Consider the following 18,168-nt stretch of genomic DNA (forward strand, 5'->3'; position numbering starts at 1 on the left):
TATCTTGTGGATTACTGCTTTGTAGTAAATCATTTACTTATCTCTCTCTCTCTCTCTCTCTCTCTCTCTCTCTCTCTCTCTCTCTCTCTCTCTCTCTCTCTCTCTAACACACACACACACACACACACACACACACACACACACACACATTGATGAGCCAAAACATTATGAGCACCTGCTTAATGGGTTGTCTGTCTGTCTTTGGAATGAAATAGATCACTAATTCTGTGTATCAGGAATCTGACAGTTCGTTAGTAGGTTTGTGCAGGTATGTCGTATTAGATGTCTATGCAATTTGTGTAAATAATGGGGCACTGATTTGTGTACGCGGTGATGGCAGCTGATAGTGTCCCAGATGGGTTCCATAAGACTTACATTGGGCGAATTTGGTCAACAAGACATCAACATGACTTCACTATAATGCTTCTCAATCCACTGCAGCACAGTTCTGGCTCTGAGACAGGGACAATTATACTGCTGAAAGATGACATTGCCATTGGGGAACACATCAAGCATGAAGGCACTGACCAGCCTGCATCCCTGGTGGTGCGTTGCATGTTTTGAGCTACGGTTTACCTCGATGACGGTCTTTGTGGAGACATCCATTGACCAAGTGTAGCAAAATTATGATACACCTGAAGAGCCAACATGTTTCCATTGACCAGCAGTCGAATCCCAATGGTCACATGCCAAGTGCAATCATAATTGACAATGTCATTGAGTGAACATATGAACATGTGGGGTTGGTCTGCTGTGGAGTTCCATCTTCAACAAAGTATGGTGAACGGTGTGCTCTGAAACACTTGTGCGTGCACCAACATTGTGCTCTTTCATCAGAGATGCCACAGATCACCATCTATCATACTTTACTGAACAGACAAGCCTCTGAGCCCCACATTCTGTGAAGAGTCATGGGTGTCCAACCATTTAGTGCCTAGTGATAGTTTCACTGTCCCTGTACATCTTTCTGTAGATGCTCACAACAGTAGCACATGAACAGTCAATCAGCTTCGCTGTTTTCAAGATACTTGTTCACAGGCTCTGCATAATAATAATGTGCCCTTTGTAAAAGTTCTTATCTCAATGGATTTCCCCAGTTGCAGCCCACATCTTCACAACAGTGATTCACCATCCATGTCTCCTCTGCTTACATACTTTTGTTACCACATCACATTCCCGCAATGCCACCTGGTGGTGTCCAACATCCTGTGTGTGTGAAAAGCTAAACTTGCCCTGGAGAAGTTTCATAAAATCTCACAGAAAAGTGTCCTATAAATCTCATATGAGATAACTCAATACATGGAAACCACCCCAGTCCCCATTGTAACACAATACAGGGAAGTGTCACAAGTTACACACTTTAAATATCTAGGAGAGGATCACCCAACCATCAGTATTGAACACTATAGCAAATCAAGAACGACTCTCAAAAATACAAAAGATACATAAACTCATATAGAGTCATAACAATAAAAAAATCTCTCTTTGTCAATGCAAAACTAAGGCATAACAACACAGTATTTCTTCCAGAGGCATTCTGTGCTGTAAAATTTATGTTGACTCACAACAAACAAAAATAAGAGCAATTGAAAAGCAGGAAAGGAAAATTCTCATAAAAATATTCAGACCAGTTTTTCATGAAGGAATTAGGGTAAAGAGGTCACTGTGAGAGATCTACAAACAGGCAGAAACAATAATGGACAACTTTAGAAAAAGAAGGATGAAATTTTATAGAACAAGGCAAAAGGGATCTGTTAAACAAAATGAGATATTAAAAAAGTTAGACTCACACAAGATAATATAAACAATCAAGAACAGTTCATAAACATCATAAAAAATGATAGACTTAAAGAGAAACATGCAGAAAAGAAAAAATGAAACAAACGGTTGAGGAATGCAAGAGCGAACACAGTGAGTGTATGAAGGGAATTTGGGAATAATCAAGGAATACAGAAAAATTATTACTAATTAAGTTCACATGTTCTCCTTTAAGGGAATATTTGAAAATAATAATAATAGATGTGTTAATTTTTTGCATGCATATGATTTTTCCCTTGTCCAGTACACTAAAGCTATTATCAGCATTTTCACATACAGATACTACCAACCAAACAGTTCACAAACAGGTTTTCTTACCCTATCCATGCATGCCCCTAAATCTTCAATCATGTTCATGACTACTACAAAGGAGCATGCTACCCCCTTTTCCTTTCATTGCCCAATATCATCCAGATCTGGAATACCTTAACTACATCTGCTGCCATGGCTTTGAGCACCTTTAGTAGTGTCATAGAACGAGGAACATCTTTCCCATCTCTGACACAGTGGTATTCCACTGCCTACCCATCTACAAAATACCTTTGCCCATTATTATGCTATGCCTACCCCCAGGCCCATGCAACATTGGCCACACACCTGGGGAAAACCCAAGACATGGCATATGCAGCAACCCAGAACACCCTGTTCCAGTCCTGTCATTGATTTGCCCTACCCTATCAAATGCAGGATCCACTGTGAATGCAGTCATTTTATTTACCAATTCTGGTGTAATTTCTACAAAGCATTTTATAAGCACATGACTGCCAACCAGCTGTCCCCCCCCCCCCCCCCCCCCCAAATGAATGGCTGCCACAACCACTCAGTATGCCCATACTCTACTGTCGGACACAATAATATACTTGAGAAAATATGGACGAACTGAAACAGTTTTTCTATTGCAGAAGTGAACTGAGAGAGTGATCTCTGGATCTGGAAATTGCACACGTTTCAGGCTTCTTCAAGGCACTCATGATGTGTACATTTAAGATTGAGTACATATTTTAATGTTTTGGTCAACATCAAATCTATGTGAACAATGGGAATGTACACCCTTGGTGTAGGTACACTACGAGCAGCACAAAGTACAATAATTACTGAATCATCATTAACAAGTGAATAAGATCCCAAGTCACATCAAACTGCAACAGCCGAGTGTATTGCACCTGTCCCAACGTTTGTGTTGGCAATCCTGATGAGTATAAACAGAGTACTGTCTCTCTGCACAGTAGTCCCTTGCCCTATGGAACAAACCTGGTCAAAGGTGATGATGAAGACATAGTCTTTGGCTGCCTGAAAGAGTGACTCTTGAATGGGATTGATGTACCCTTATCAGAAACCATACCAACATTTCGCAGGTATGTTGAACGCTCCCTTTAACCAACCCTTAGAGTCAGTAGTGGACCAAATGTTATCTAGATTGATAACAAAGGACATTTCTGCACTTGTCAGAATCAGTGGCTCTGGAACAGTGTGTAGCACTGGCAGCATAAGAAGACTGGCTTGATCCACTGATGGCAACTGTGATGCAGAGCTTGTATCTGCCTGAAATAATATGAGGCTGGAGCCTCCATGCCAGGTGTTGCTGGATCCACATCCATAAGTGCCCATACACCATTATACAGCTTCTCAGGCACCAGTGGATAATGGAAGCTGTGAGAAAGAGAGTACCCTGCTTGGTATTGTAGTGTTCCTGAAGACTGTTGTGACAGGTGAACAGTTCCAGGAGTCAACTGTAGATGGGGATGAAGCACTAAGTTGCAAGGGAATGATTGAGATCTTCCTTGGAATATTTTATCACTTTTCATCTCTTTGAGTCCTAATTGGCTGACCTTCCTCTGTGTGCAGCAGGTTCTGTATGGTGTTCCTCCTTCAAAATTTGTGAATGTTGTGAAGCAGGACTACATGTTTTTGCTAGAGAACCTCTCAAGTGGAACCCTGTTTATGCCACAGATCTTCACCAGAGACTATATTATGATCTGTGATGTGATGACTGTCATCTTCATGACATAAGGAAAGTTGTAGTGTGTGTCTTCAGTAATGAACCACACTGCACTCATAAATGGCGTTTTGGAGGCTGTATCCAGCCACTCCCATGGGTGCTCTAATGTGATCTACAATAGTGCTGTTACAGAGGTTGCAGGTCTAAATGATGCATCCCATACTGGCCATTCTGATGATATCTACTCCCAGCCATTAAACACATTACTTGGCCAGAGTCTTAATTCATCACTTTCCCCAATGGGATAGATGGAGATACTGAGGTATTTAAGGATGGAAGCCATTCACAAAGATCATCCATGGATTCAAAATTTTCTGTCTGTGGCAGGATGACACTGCATTTAACATTTGATAATGATAAAGCAAGAGATATGTATTCAATACTAGAGATGTGTCTGCTGGTAGGCACTTTGGCCATTCAAGTTAAATATTTTTTATTGCTGTTTGTGGTAATAGGTCTTATTGTGTGGCTTTTCCTACTTCATACAGTGCTGTAAGAGAAAAATTGTCCAGCATGTGTTGAAAGCTGTTATTCAGTTAGAAACACTGTGCCTCATAAGTGTTTATTTTCCTTATAACATACAGATGTTAATCATTTCATTAGAGTAAAAGAGACACATCATTTATTTATTTATTTAGTGCAATGGTACAGAACATCACACAAAATAATTACATGTAAGTAGTCTACAATAGGGACATTAAGAAAGCATATAAGGCACACAGGTCACATAGAAAAAGAAAAGGATAGGCATAAAAATAAATAAAATATATATACAGCCACAAAATATATGGGAACACATCTATAGTGAAATGTCCCTGTTGCTGATGTATTCTAATGTCTTTTGATTGTGTCCAAGAATTTGGAGTGGTTGAAGGTGAAGGCTCTCATTGGAAAATCTTCAACTTTATGTTTTACAGTTTGCCTATAAGCAACACAGTTGGACTCAGGAGAACATACTGTTCCACATCTATACAATGTCAGCATGTCCACCATGGTTTGTTCATAACCTATATAGAGTAGCCCAGATTTTGTGAGGGTTGTCGAAGCCAGGTGGTGTGGTTGTGAGGCAAAGCACTTTATGATAGGCAGTGGTGCTTGTTTGGTCCACTCCTCTTTCCACCAATAAATTAGGGTGAACCCATTTTCAACCAAAATTGTTGCATTCCTTATGGATGGATGTCTAGAGGGCTGTACGATTCTATATTTCTCAGGGATATCTTGATGGATTTGTAGAAGAAGGTTGTTTTTGATCGTTTTGAGTTCTCTGATGACCGATTTCTCTCATAAAGATGGAGAGGAGCTTCATTGCTTAGTGTGGGTACCCAGCAGATTGGGGTCACCTTTACTGTGCCTTTTATTTGGTGCATAGTTTGATTTAGTTGGATGTTGATGTGACTAGTGTGAGTACTGTTGTCCCAAATCAGTGTACAATAGTTCATCAGTCCAGACCTACAGCTGACATGCATAGTATGGTGCCTGAATTCCCAATGAAGTGCCAGCTTGTTTTTGCAAGGTGTTCTTGTGAGTTCTGAGATTGACAGATAATTCTTGAAGCTCAGTGATCAGAAAACACATCAAAAATGGGTAATACAACTTCACTAATATTAACAGAACAGAGCAGTATTTTAACATTAATTTAACTTTTTCATGAAAAGACAACTACATTTGCACAACAATACTATTAATAAACCACATTCTGCTCAGATATTCAGTTCATCCTTCATGAATACTTCAGATGAGTAGTAACATCACAGAAGTATCATATTTTATGGACTATAAGGTGCACTTTTTTCTTTGAAAAACTGTCTCCAAAATTCAGGTGCGTCTTATACCACAAATTAATATAAAAATGTCCAGTGTTAGATTTTAAATTCTTTGGCTATACAGCACACATTTCTAATAATTCTTTTCTATAGTTTCAGTATAATATGTTGCTTGAATTTCTCTAAAAGACAGTACTGCACCTTATAATTTATAAGTAACAATGGTACGTGATTTTTCTTGTGTGCATGTCAATGTTAATAGTTAACATTTCCATTGCAAATGCAGATCTGCATAATTTGCAGACTAGTTAATCAACATGTTTATTCAAATTTAAGTTCTTATCTAGGTTTAACTCTAAAAGTTTCACAGAATCCACTTCTTCTAGATTTTAATTTTTATGACTTATTTTAATTTCCTTCTGAAATGGATCAGATGGATTTTTGGGATGGTCAGGGTTAATCCATAGAGTTGAAAACTTGTTTCTAGATTGTATTTGTATTTGTATATTTATTGATCCACTCGACCATTCAATGTACAGAAGTGTACAACATGATATGGGACAAGTCAAACAAATGATATGAGAAGATTTGATGTCTTAAAATATGTCTGCTTGTGTCTGTATATGTGTGGATGGATATGTGTGTGTGTGCGAGTGTATACCCAACCTTTTTTCCCCCTAAGGTAAGTCTTTCCGCTCCCGGGATTGGAATGACACCTTACCCTCTCCCTTAAAACCCACATCCTTTCGTCTTTCCTTCTCCTTCCCTCTTTCCTGATGAGGCAACAGTTTGTTGTGAAAGCTTGAATTTTGTGTGTATGTTTGTGTGTCTGTCGACCTGCCAGCACTTTCATTTGGTAAGTCACATCATCTTTGTTTTTAGATATAAATGATTTGAGAACATATATAGACATAACACCATTTCTTATAGTGTACATCTCATTGAAGATATATTACAAATTTATTCATAATAATACCAAAGTAAGAATAAGCTCAAATAATAATGCTGGTTATAATCAAACAGCAAAAGTTCATTAATGGACAGTAGGTTATTTCTAATGAAAGAGTTTTATTTCAAATAATAGTGCTGGTTATTATGAAACAGCAAAAGGTCATTAATGGACAATGGGTTTTCTCTTATGAAACAGTTTGATTTTTGAAACATAATAAAAATATATAATTTTATTATGGTAGATCATATTCATGACAATCTTGTATTCTGTAAAAGCAATGCTTTTTCAGGAGTGCCTCAAGGTTCTTTTTAAATTTTGTTGATTATTGAATACTTTATACTTCTTTTGGGAGGTGGTTGTAGAGTTTGATTACCATACACTTAACACTATTGCTATACAGTTTAGTAGAATGGAGAACTAGTCTTAAGATGGCTTATTGCAATGAAAATGCAGACATGGATGTTTTCTGACTCATGGTCTTCAATTAATACAGATGTATCATCAGCAAATAAAACCAATAGGGCATTCACATTAAGCGTAAATCATTAATGTAGAACATAAACAAAATAAGTCCAGTAACAGAGCCTTGAGGAACACCTTGTGTTACTTTCTTCCATTTGGAAGCCAATGGATAAACCATAAGGATTCCTGCAGTTTTATTCTTAGTGTCCATTGATGTGCCAATCTTCTCAACAAACTTGTTAATTGCATGTATAGTTCTTCTTCCATGTTGAAATTGAACTGCTTTTTTTTTTTTTTTTCAAAATAATCTTATATTTCTCAATAAAGCTTTGCATCTAGATTACAGCATCTTTTTCAAACACTTTTGACATAACTGGATGAATTTCCTATAGCCTCTCTTGAACCTTCATTGAATAGCAGTTTTATGAGGATAGTTTGAAAAGTTCTCTGAATAACTATGAGAGGTCAGCACTAGCGCAGCGAGTCATTCACGTGATATTCATTGGACTGTTGCCTGTGAACACATGCCACATCAGTGTCCTTGGAAGAGAGCTGTGGCAGTGACATGGCTCTGTTTTTGTTCCTGCATAGTGATTTGAGAAGATGGAAAAAAATTGAGATTTGAGCAGTGATAAAGAGAGGTATGAAAGCTAAGGACTTCCAGATTAGATTAGATTAGATTAGATTAGATTTACTTTCATTCCAATTGATCCGTAGTGAGGAGGTCCTCCAGGATGTGGAACATGTCAGAGTACACTGGGGGACTCTGCTCCTTCATATTCAACTGTTGCCAAGTGGACAAATGAATTTTAATTTGGTCGGGAGAGCTTAGGTGATGATCCTCGCAGTGGTCAGCCAAGATGTGTCACTACTCCAGAAATCATTGCAAAATGGTCATGGAGGATCACCACTTGAAAGTGCCAAAATTGCTCACACTTGCCAGGTATCACCTGAAGGGTTGTATCACATTTTAAATGAAGAATTATAAATGAAAAAATTATCTGCAAGATGGGTGCCACAACTCTTGGCACACGCCCGCACTCAGTGCTGTCGCCATGACAAAATTACACGAACTAAGGTATTAATTGTTGCCACATCCACCTTATACACCTGATATGGCTCTGTCAGAGTTACATCTCTACCCAAAACTGAAAATTTTTCTTGGTGGACGTGATTTCTCATTTAACCCTATGACTACCATGACTGTTTCATACCTGTCCTTACATATAGTTAGAAACATGCACCCTACTAAACAAAGAGCTGAACAGAATTCAGGCAACAGAAATGAGATTCATTAGGACTATGAACCAAACAACTAGAAAGGACAAAATCAGAAATGAGGTGAATAGAAAAGTAGCTGGTATTGAGATTCCTGTTACCAGTGTCATAAATAAATACAGGCTTCAGTGGTATGTCCGCATAATGAGAATGAACAGTGAAAGATCAGCCAAAAAGTGCTTCAATCAGAACCCTGTCGGAAGAAGACCATGGGGAAGACCAAGAAATTGCTGGATAGAGACTGTAAGATCAGATGTGGGGAGAAAGGACACAAATAGGAAGTTATCCAGGAACAGAATATGTATGAAGATAGAAGGAGATGCACTTGTACACCACACCTGGGAAACTAGAGTTGGAAAATAATGGTGATGATGATGACTACCATTGGGACTTAAGGGTCTCACAATAGGTTATCAGAGATCCAGTAAGAATTTGCTCCATCTTATTGTTGGGCATTAATGTCCCACCAGTAGAAGGAAGCCTAATAACAGACTTCTTGTAACTTCAGATTTCACTTGTAGGTTGTGCCGTCTTCAAGGTTTTTTTTTTTTTCTTTTTTCTTTTTTTTTTGAATAACCTCTGCTCATGAATTAATTTGCACCTGTTGCTGGCAACTCAGTTAATATATTTGCAGTTTCCGTTGCAGTTGCACATCCCCAACCAATTCATGTCAATGAATTGCACACATGTATTGATAGTTGTTGCATCACAAATGCTCCCCATAATGAGCACCTGTAAAGTGAATTAAAAATGTGGAGGGATGGTGTATCCACTGATTGTCCATTTAGTGTATCTCTTGTAATTTTTGTACAGCCGTCTTCTGAAATCCTGAAGGTATCTATGAATAAACCTGTTTGCCCCATCCCCCCTGTCCTCTCTCCTAGGATTGGAAAATGAAACAGCACAAAATATCTTTTTTCATATTGTTGCTTCTGGCTGTGACATTAATTAAAATATCCATACGTTAATGTATTTCATTCTGAAAAAATTGGTAGTCAGCATGTTAATGCTATCCGTAGACATGACTCCACAAGATCTATTTTGGTAATGTACTGACTGCTAGAGAGATTTTCCATTAGTTATTCTGGTCCTGGGAATGGGCGTGTGTCTAATTCAGATTAGGATAATTTGTCATCTTGAGATCACATGACAGGCACAATGTGATCACCTCATAGGCACAATGTACTGTCAGGTTTCTTTATGCTTGCCTTGTTTTGCTTCTGCAGTTGCCCTGTCTTTGCTTTTGAATCTTGTCTCAGGAGGAAACAAATATGGTGAGCCCTGCATAAATAAAGGTTGATATTTTTAGCATTATATGAACTGAATTTATTTTCGCATATGCTATATCCTAAGGCGTCATGTAATATCGGTCTGAAAGTAAGTGAATTACTACATTTCTTTTGAAGAAACTGATATACCATCTTTTACACTGTTCATCAAGAGTACATCATCAGCTAAGGCATTTTATATCAGTTGTCCTATAACTATATTTGATTCTTTCTCATGCAATGATGTTGATACTAGAGCATGAATCAGTTTGTACATATGTTAACTAGAGGATACCAACAAGATCTATTTCACCATAAAATCACAAATGTTTCATGCCTGGAAATGTAGAATTAATTGAAACTTATGAAGTTTCCCAGTCTTTATTTGTTCCATGAAATGCAGGAAATGAAGGTGGAAATGTTTGCTATGCTGTCTTTCTGAATTAACCATTACACTTGTTGTTGTGTCATTGTTATAATACTTTGAATTGTTGTTGCACTTTGTTGATTTGTTGATGAAGTTAATGATTTTGTTGCATCATTTTTATGCCGCTGTTGCTGATCCTGCAAATTCTGGGATTGCATTGCCAATTGTTGCCAACAAAGTTTTAGGAGATTTTGAGACCCACTGTGATGGTGATATTTTCAAATTATTTCTGAAGAGTTCTCATCATCACTTCAGTGAGGGGGTCAACACCCACTTTATTTGCTCAATAGGAATGTGCATGGCTGATGCAGCTAAACAGTAAAAAATGCATCCAGTAACTGCTGAGTAGTCATGGACGGAAGGAAGATGTTTTAAAATCATGAGCCAAATTGAAACCAGAATGAGAGGCCATATCAAGCTGGTTGAAAACTGAAATTGAGAGCAGTCAGATTTTTGGGGAAAATATAAGTGTATATCAAAAGGATAGGCAAATGGGAAATTGAGGTGGTGCATTTGCCACAGCAGACAAGAAACTCCCATCAACCAAGATAGAAACTGAAGCTACATGTGAGATTGTCTGGGCAAGATGCAGTCTTGGGGGTGGGCATAAAATGATAACTGGCTTCTTCTGTCGCCCACCAGACTCACCTCCTGATCATATTGTAATTATCAGTGGAGACTTTAATCATCCAACAATTAATTGGGACTATTATAGTTTTGTCAGTGGTTCGCATGATAAGACATCCTGTGAAACTTTATTAAATATCTTCTCTGAATACTCTGTACAACAGACAGTTAGGAACACCACTCATAATGGAAATATATTGGATCTAATGGCAACAAATAGACCTGATCTCTTTGATGATGTCTGCATTGAAACTGGTATTGTTGTGGCAACAATGTATACCAAAGTACAAATGGCAACTAAAACAGACAGAAAGATATTTATGTTTAGTAAACTAGATAAAAAAACAATAGTGTCATATCTCAAAGAGGAACTTGAAACTTTCAGCACAGGTCAGGAGCATGTAGAGGAACTCTGGCTGAAGTTTAAAAGAATAATTGACCACACACTGGATATGTATGTACCCAGTAGAACAGTTCATAATCAGAGGGGACCTGCATGGTATACAGTCACTGTAAAGAAACTTCTAAAGGAACAGAGATTACTGCATAATAGGTGTAAAACAAAGCATAGGAGTATGGATAGAGAGATGCTGAATGAAATGTGTTTGTCTGTCAAGAGAGCAGTGCGTGATGCCTTCAATGAATACCATAGCAGAATATTGTCAAATGACATTTCACAAAAGCCAAAGAAATTCTGGACATATGTAAAGGTTGTTTGTGGCACCAAAGTTAGTGTCCAGTCCTTAGCAAATGAGACAGGAACTGAAACTGAGGGTTACAAAGAAAAACCTGGGAGAATTGACCCAATTTAACCCTCGTACCTCTGAAAACGTGAATGAATTAAGTATTAGTGTCAGTGTTGTTGAGAAACAGCTGAAATTCAGTTATCTCTGATGAAGTACTATCTGAAACAAGCTGCATAAATATTCAATCACATCTTGATACAATTCCAACGTGGTACAGAGATAGGCAGCTTGCTCTACATGTTCAGAAATGTAAAATTTGCACTTCACAAAATGAAATACCGTTATATCTTTGACTATAATATTAATGAGCCACTGCTGGAATCGGTCAACTCATAAAAAAACCTGGGTGTAACACTTTGAAGGGATATGAAATGGAATGATCATGTAGGCTCAATGGTGGAAAAACAGATGCTAGACTCTGTTTTATTTGTAGAATATTAGGGAAGTGCAGTAACTTGCTTACAAATCACTCGTGTGCCTAGTTCCAGAATACTGCTCAAGTGTGCAGAACCCAAACGAGATAGGTCTAACAGGCCATATTGAATGTATACAGAGAAGGGCAGCACAAATGGTCACAGGTTTGTTTAATCCATGGGAAAGTGTCACAGATATATTGAAGGAACTGAACTGACAGACTCTTGAAGACAGACATAAACTATCCCATGAAAGTCTATTAACAAAGTTTCAAGAACTGGCTTAAAATGATTACTCTATGTATTGCTGGCATAGGGATCATGAGGATAATATTAGAATGATTACTGCATGCATAGAGGCATTCAAACAATCATTCTTCCTGTGCTCCATAAGTGAATGAAACAGGAAGAAATCCTAATAACATGGTATAATTGGACATACCCTCTGCCATGCACTTCACGATGGTTTGCAGAGTGTAGATGTATGTATGGATGTAGATCTGTTGTAAACACACAGAAAGCTTCCCCAAATAGTATCCATGGAGTGACCAAGTCTATAGCACTGCTGGATAATACCAGAGAAGGAGAGTTGCTATTCACCATATAGCGGAGATGCTGAGCAGCGATAGGCACAATAAAAAGATTCACATACTCATAGCTTTTGGCCATTAAGGCCTTTGTCAGCAGTAGACACACATATACACATGGAATGCTGCAGTTTAGATGGAGGGCAGGAGAGAAGGTACGGAGGGGGGAGGTGGTAAGTAGCGGAAAGGAGAGAAATAAAAATAAAAATAAATTAAAAGACAGGGTTTGGCAGTGAAATGACGGCTGTGTAGTGCTGGATTGGGAACAGGGAGGGGGCTGGATGGGTGAGGACAGTGACTAATGAAGGTTGAGGCCAGGAGGGTTACAGGAAAGTAGGATGTATTGCAGGTAAAGTTCCCACCTGCGCAATTCAGAAAAGCTGGTGTTGGAAGGATCCATATGGCATAGGCTGTGAGGCAGTCATTGAGATGAGGGGTATCATGTTTGGCAGCGTGTTCAGCAACAGGGTGGTCCACTTGTTTTTTGGCCACAGTTTGTCGGTGGCCATTCATGCGGACAGACAGCTTGTTGGTTGTCATGCCTACATAGAATGCAGCACAGTGGTTGCAGCTTAGCTTGAAAATCACATGATTAGATTCACAGGTAGCCCTGCCTTGGATGGGATAGGTGATGTTAGTGACCGGACTGGAGTACGTGGCGGTAGGAGGATGTATGGGACAGATCTTGCATACCGTATTTACTCGAATCTAAGCCGCACCTGAAAAATGAGACTCGAAATCAAGGAAAAAAATTTTCCTGAATCTAAGCCACCTGAAATTTGAGACTCAAAATTCAAAGGGAGAGAAAAGTTTCAGGCCGCACCTCCAAATCGAAACAAATTTGGTCCATTTTAATATGAGACTCAATTTAGGTCAAATGAATGATGATACAGATAGAGTAGTTTGGTTCCAGACGTAAGCTTAGCAGTTAAGTTTCACCAGGTAGCCATTGGTATGGGTCAGGCACTCCGTCCGTATTTACTCGGGTACCCTTCCTTTTTCACGTGCTTCGTCTGGTCTGAATTGATCGCTTATTTTTCTTTGATCTCATAAGTGCCGTTCTCTGTGTTATAGGTGTTTACCTCACTCTAAGCTGAAAATGCATTACTGTACTATCATGCATTGTTTGTCACAATTTGATATTGAGTGTTTACGGCCTGTCGCCGCTCGTGGCATGGCTTGCTTTTGTGCGCGCTACCGCCGCTTACAATGAAAGAAAAAATAGAGGAATTGTCTCATTAGCGAAACAATGGTAAGAGACTGCTATTTGTTGTTACTTACACTGCTGCTTTCTTTGATAATGATCAACAAGAACCAAATAATAGACTGCATATGATAGATGATATTCTGAACAAGAGTTTAGCGAAAAATTTTCTTCATTTCAAAATCTTTGCAGACGCCTCTTTAGTACATTACATTCTGCACAGAAATTAGAGTCATCTTAGATTTAAAATCTAGTCAATTGCCTTGCTTCATTTCTGACTGTATCACTATTAGGCATAAGAATGATACGAATATAAACATGACATGATATGTATGTTCTTCCGCATTTGCTGTTGTCTCACTCTAGTTTCGTAGTTTATTAGGCAGACAGGATTTAAATGAGATCGCAGCAAACACGAAAGAATACATGGCAAAATGTTTATATTCGTATTATTCTTATGGTGAAAAGAATAATGCATGTGATTCACATTTCATCAGGTTCCTATTAGCAACAATCTCTTCTCACAGGTAGGAAAAAATTCAGAATGTAGAATTGGCCATATGGACAAAAACCCCAAACAGTCTTGCCAGTCGGATTTTTGTAGTACATTGAAATGCTGCTACATTTGAAGATGAACAATACGGAATTTGTATTTACTTTGTTGGATAATGTATGAAAATTCAGTGGTCGAAACTCGGGGCGGAGAAAAAAGCTCGTCTTCCACCTTTTTTTTTTTTAAATTTTTTTACTGACGCAGAGGTTTTGGCGCCAGTATTTATCTTTGTGCCTGCAAAGCAAGCCTGTATAGCACTACATATATTCAGTGGCAGAAGTTAGTTGTGGCGGCAGCTACCAACATTTTTCAGAACTTCCTCTTACATTGCACTCGATTCTAAGCCGCAGGCGGTTTTTTGGATTATGAAAACCGGAAAAAAGTGCGGCTTAGATTCGAGTAAATATGATATAGGTCTATTACAGGGGTATGAGCCATGAGGTAAGGCATTGGGAGCAGGGGTTGTGTAAGGATGGACCAGTATATTGTGTAGGTTTGGTGGATGGTGGAATACCATGGTAGGAGGGGTGGGATGGATAGTGGGTAGGACATTTCTCATTTCAGGGTACAACAAGAGGTAACTGAAACCCTGGTAGAGAATGTAATTCAGTTGCTCCAGTCCCAGATGGTACTGAGTTACGAGGGGAATGCTCCTCTGTGGCCGGACTGTAAGACTTTGGGAGGTGGTAGGAGACTGGAAAGATAAGGCACGGGAGATTTGTTTTTGTACAAGGATGGGAGGATAATTATGGTCAGTGAAGGCTTCAATGAAACCCTCAATATATTTAGAGAAGGACTGTTCATCACTGCAGATGTGACAACCATGGGTGGGTAGGCTGTACGGAAGGGACTTCTTGGTATGGAATGGGTGGCAGCTGTCGAAATGGAGGTATTGGTAGTGGTTAGTTTGTTTGATATGGACGGATGTACTGATGTAGCCATCTCTGAGGTGGAGGTCAACATCTAGGAAGGCTTGTTGGGTTGAGTATGACCAGGTGAAGCAAATGGGGGATAAGTTGTTGAGGTTCTGGAGGAACGTGAATAAGGTGTCCTCCCCTTCAATCCAGATAGCAAAGATGTCATCAATGAACCTGAACCAGGTGAGGATTTTAGGATTCTGGGTTTTGAAGAACGATTCCTCTACATGGCCCACAAATAGGTTAGCATATGATGGTGCCATGTGGGTGCTCATAGCCGTACTGCGGATTTGTTTGTAGGTAATGCTTTCAAAGGAGAAGTAATTGTGGCTGAGAATATAGTTGGTCATGGAGACTAGGAAGGAGGTTGTTGGTTTGAAATCCATTGGGCATCTGGAAAGGTAGTGTTCAATAGCAGTAAGGCCATGGGCATTAGGAATTTTAGTGTACAGGGATATGGCATCAATAGTGACAAGCAGGGCACCGTGTGGTAAAGGGAAAGGAACTGTGGAGAGTCGGTCGAGGAAATGGTTGGTATCTTTTATATAGGAGGACTGGTTCCGGGTAATAGGTTGAAGGTGTTGGTCTACAAGAGCAGAAATTCTCTCAGTGGGGGCACAGTAACCGGCTACAATGGGACATCCTGGGTGTTTGGGTTTACGGACTTTAGCAAGCATGTAGAAGGTGGGAGTGCGGAGAGTTGTAGGGGTAAGTAGAGAGATGGACTGTGGGGAGAGGTTCTGGGATGGGCCTAAGGATTTGAATAGTGACTGGAGATCATGCTGGATTGCTGGAATGGGATCACTGTGGCATGGTTTGTAGGTGGAAGTACCTGACGGAGTACTTCTGCTGTGTAATCCTTGTGGTTCAAAACGACGGTGGTGGAGCCTTGTCTGCAGGTAGGTTTATAAGATCGGGATTAGTTTTTAGATGGTTAGTATGCATGTAAGGTTAGTATGCATATAATTTGGGGAATGACAGTGAGGCAAGGTTCGAGGATAAGAAATTCTGGAAAGTTAACAGGTGGTGGTGGTTTGGAGGCAGTGGGGCTGAATCATGGTTGGATGCAGGAGTGAACTGAGTTAGGCAAGGTTCAATACTGGTCTTTCATTGAGTCTGATTGGTTGGATTGGTGGCGAAAAAGTGTTTCCACTGTAGGGACCGGGAGAAGGAGAGAAGGTCTTTAACTAGTCCTGCATGGTTGAATTTGGAAGTGGGGCAAAAGGTGAGGCCTTTGGAAAGGACTGATATTTCTGTGGGACTAAGGCTTCTGGAGGATAGGTTCATGACAGTGTTGCGGGTCTGATAAGGTTTTGGGTTCTGTGTGGTGGTGGGAGGGAGTTTTGGAGGGTGGGGTAAGTGTAGTAGGTCTGTGAGACAGGGTTTGTCAGCTATGAGGGGGCGTGGAGGTTGTTGTAGAAGTGGTGGGCAGTGGTACTCCGAGGCGATAGTAGGAAGTGAGCAGGATGGAGAGCTTTCTGAGGTGGCATTGTGCATGTTGCTCAAGTTCCTGCAGGGCAAGAGTTTCAGTGTGTGTTATGGGTTCCAGGAATTTGGGACTACATAGCAGGAGAATTTTGCGGATGGAGAGAAGGTACTGCACAGAGGATTGGGCTTGGTTGATATGGTTATGCAGGACTATGTTGGTGGGGGCTAAGGATTGGCAGAATCTGAACAGGTGGAGGTCATTGAGGAAGGAGGGGTGTCAACCAGAGATGGGTAATTTGATGGTAAGGCCATGAATTGGGATTTCATGAGCCAAGCAACAACGCAGGAACAGTATGTGGGACTGGGATCTGGCAAGGGATAAGGAAACTTTAGTGTATTGACGCAGATGGAAGGAGCAAGGATCCATGGAGGTGCAAAACTGCGAAAAATTACGTAAGAAAGTAATATTACGTCCGAAAAATTACGCAAAAATACACCCAAACACGTGTGAAAAGTATGAAAAGGGCGAAATGGATGCACAGGGGGAAGAAAAGAGGTGCAATCAGAGGAAGACAACGATAGAGGAAAGCGAAAACTCACTAAAATTGGCGAGAAGTCACAAAGGTCACAGTAGAGGATAATTAATCAGTAATATATATATATATATATATATATATATATATATATATATATATATATATATATATATATATATATATATATATATTACTGTGGGTAGCAGGTTTTAGGGCAGATAAGCGTAAAGAAAGGGGGACGGCAGATGTGACTGGATGAGGTGGATTTAGTGGGTGTGAGCAGGAATAGAATGGAGAAAGTGTGGGGGGTGCGGAGGGGTTCGTAGTAAGAGATGTAAGATCGTGTGGCACCGGGAAAGTGCGGGAGATAACACGCAAAATTACGAGAACTGACACAGGGAATGTGATCAGTTTGAAGGTATAGGCTTAATTATATCGGCGGGAGTAATGTGGGACATAAGATGCTGCACCAAATATCAGCATGGTCTTGAGGCCGTCTGTTGCGCGCGGCCGAGTAGGTTGATACATTGTGGCTCATAAGCAGAGCGTGCAGTGCGGCTTGCAAGGCAACAAGAGAAACACAGGGAAAAAAGAGAGAAGGATGCACATTGAGTATAGCGATGCAAAAGAAAGTAGTTACAAAGGAAAACAGCACAGGGTTAGGACTGAAGAAATGGCATCAGGCAAAAATCAAACAATGGAAAATCTAGGATGGAATGTAACAATACCAGAGAGGGATTTTCGCTACTCATCATATAGCGGAGATGCTGAGTCACGATAGGCAAAATAAAAAGATTCACATTCTCATAGCTTTCAGCCATTAAGGCCTTTTTGAGCAGTAGACGCGCGCGCACGCACGCACGCACGCACGCACGCACACACACACACACACACACACACACACACACACACACACACACACACACTTCTGCAGTCTCAGAGAGCTGACACTACACTGTAAGCAGCAGCACCAGTGCATGATGGGAGTGGCGACTGGGTGGGGGTAAGGAGGAGGCTGGGGCAGGGAGGGGGAGGGATAGTATGGTGGGAGAGGTGGATAGTGCAGTGATGCAGTTTAGACGGAGGGCAGGAGAGAAGGTGCAGAAGGGGGAGGGGGTAAGTAGCGGAAAGGAGAGAAACAAAAATAAATTGAAAGACTGGGTGTGGCGGTGAAATGACGGCTGTGTAGT

At 40.1% G+C, this 18,168-nt stretch overlaps 1 protein-coding gene across 1 annotated transcript in view; it reads left to right on the plus strand.

Annotated features, from left to right (window-relative positions):
- LOC124606004 overlaps positions 1–18,168 on the plus strand; it is a 213,944-nt gene that overhangs the window by 146,612 nt on the left and 49,164 nt on the right. The window contains exons 10-11 of the mRNA XM_047137966.1: positions 464–492; positions 3,667–3,796. Of these exons, the coding sequence (XP_046993922.1) occupies positions 464–492; positions 3,667–3,796 (159 nt within the window). The remainder of the gene's footprint in view (positions 1–463; positions 493–3,666; positions 3,797–18,168) is intronic.

The sequence above is a fragment of the Schistocerca americana genome, chromosome 3, assembly GCF_021461395.2.
Source record: "Schistocerca americana isolate TAMUIC-IGC-003095 chromosome 3, iqSchAmer2.1, whole genome shotgun sequence".
Taxonomy (NCBI): Eukaryota; Metazoa; Arthropoda; class Insecta; order Orthoptera; family Acrididae; genus Schistocerca; species Schistocerca americana.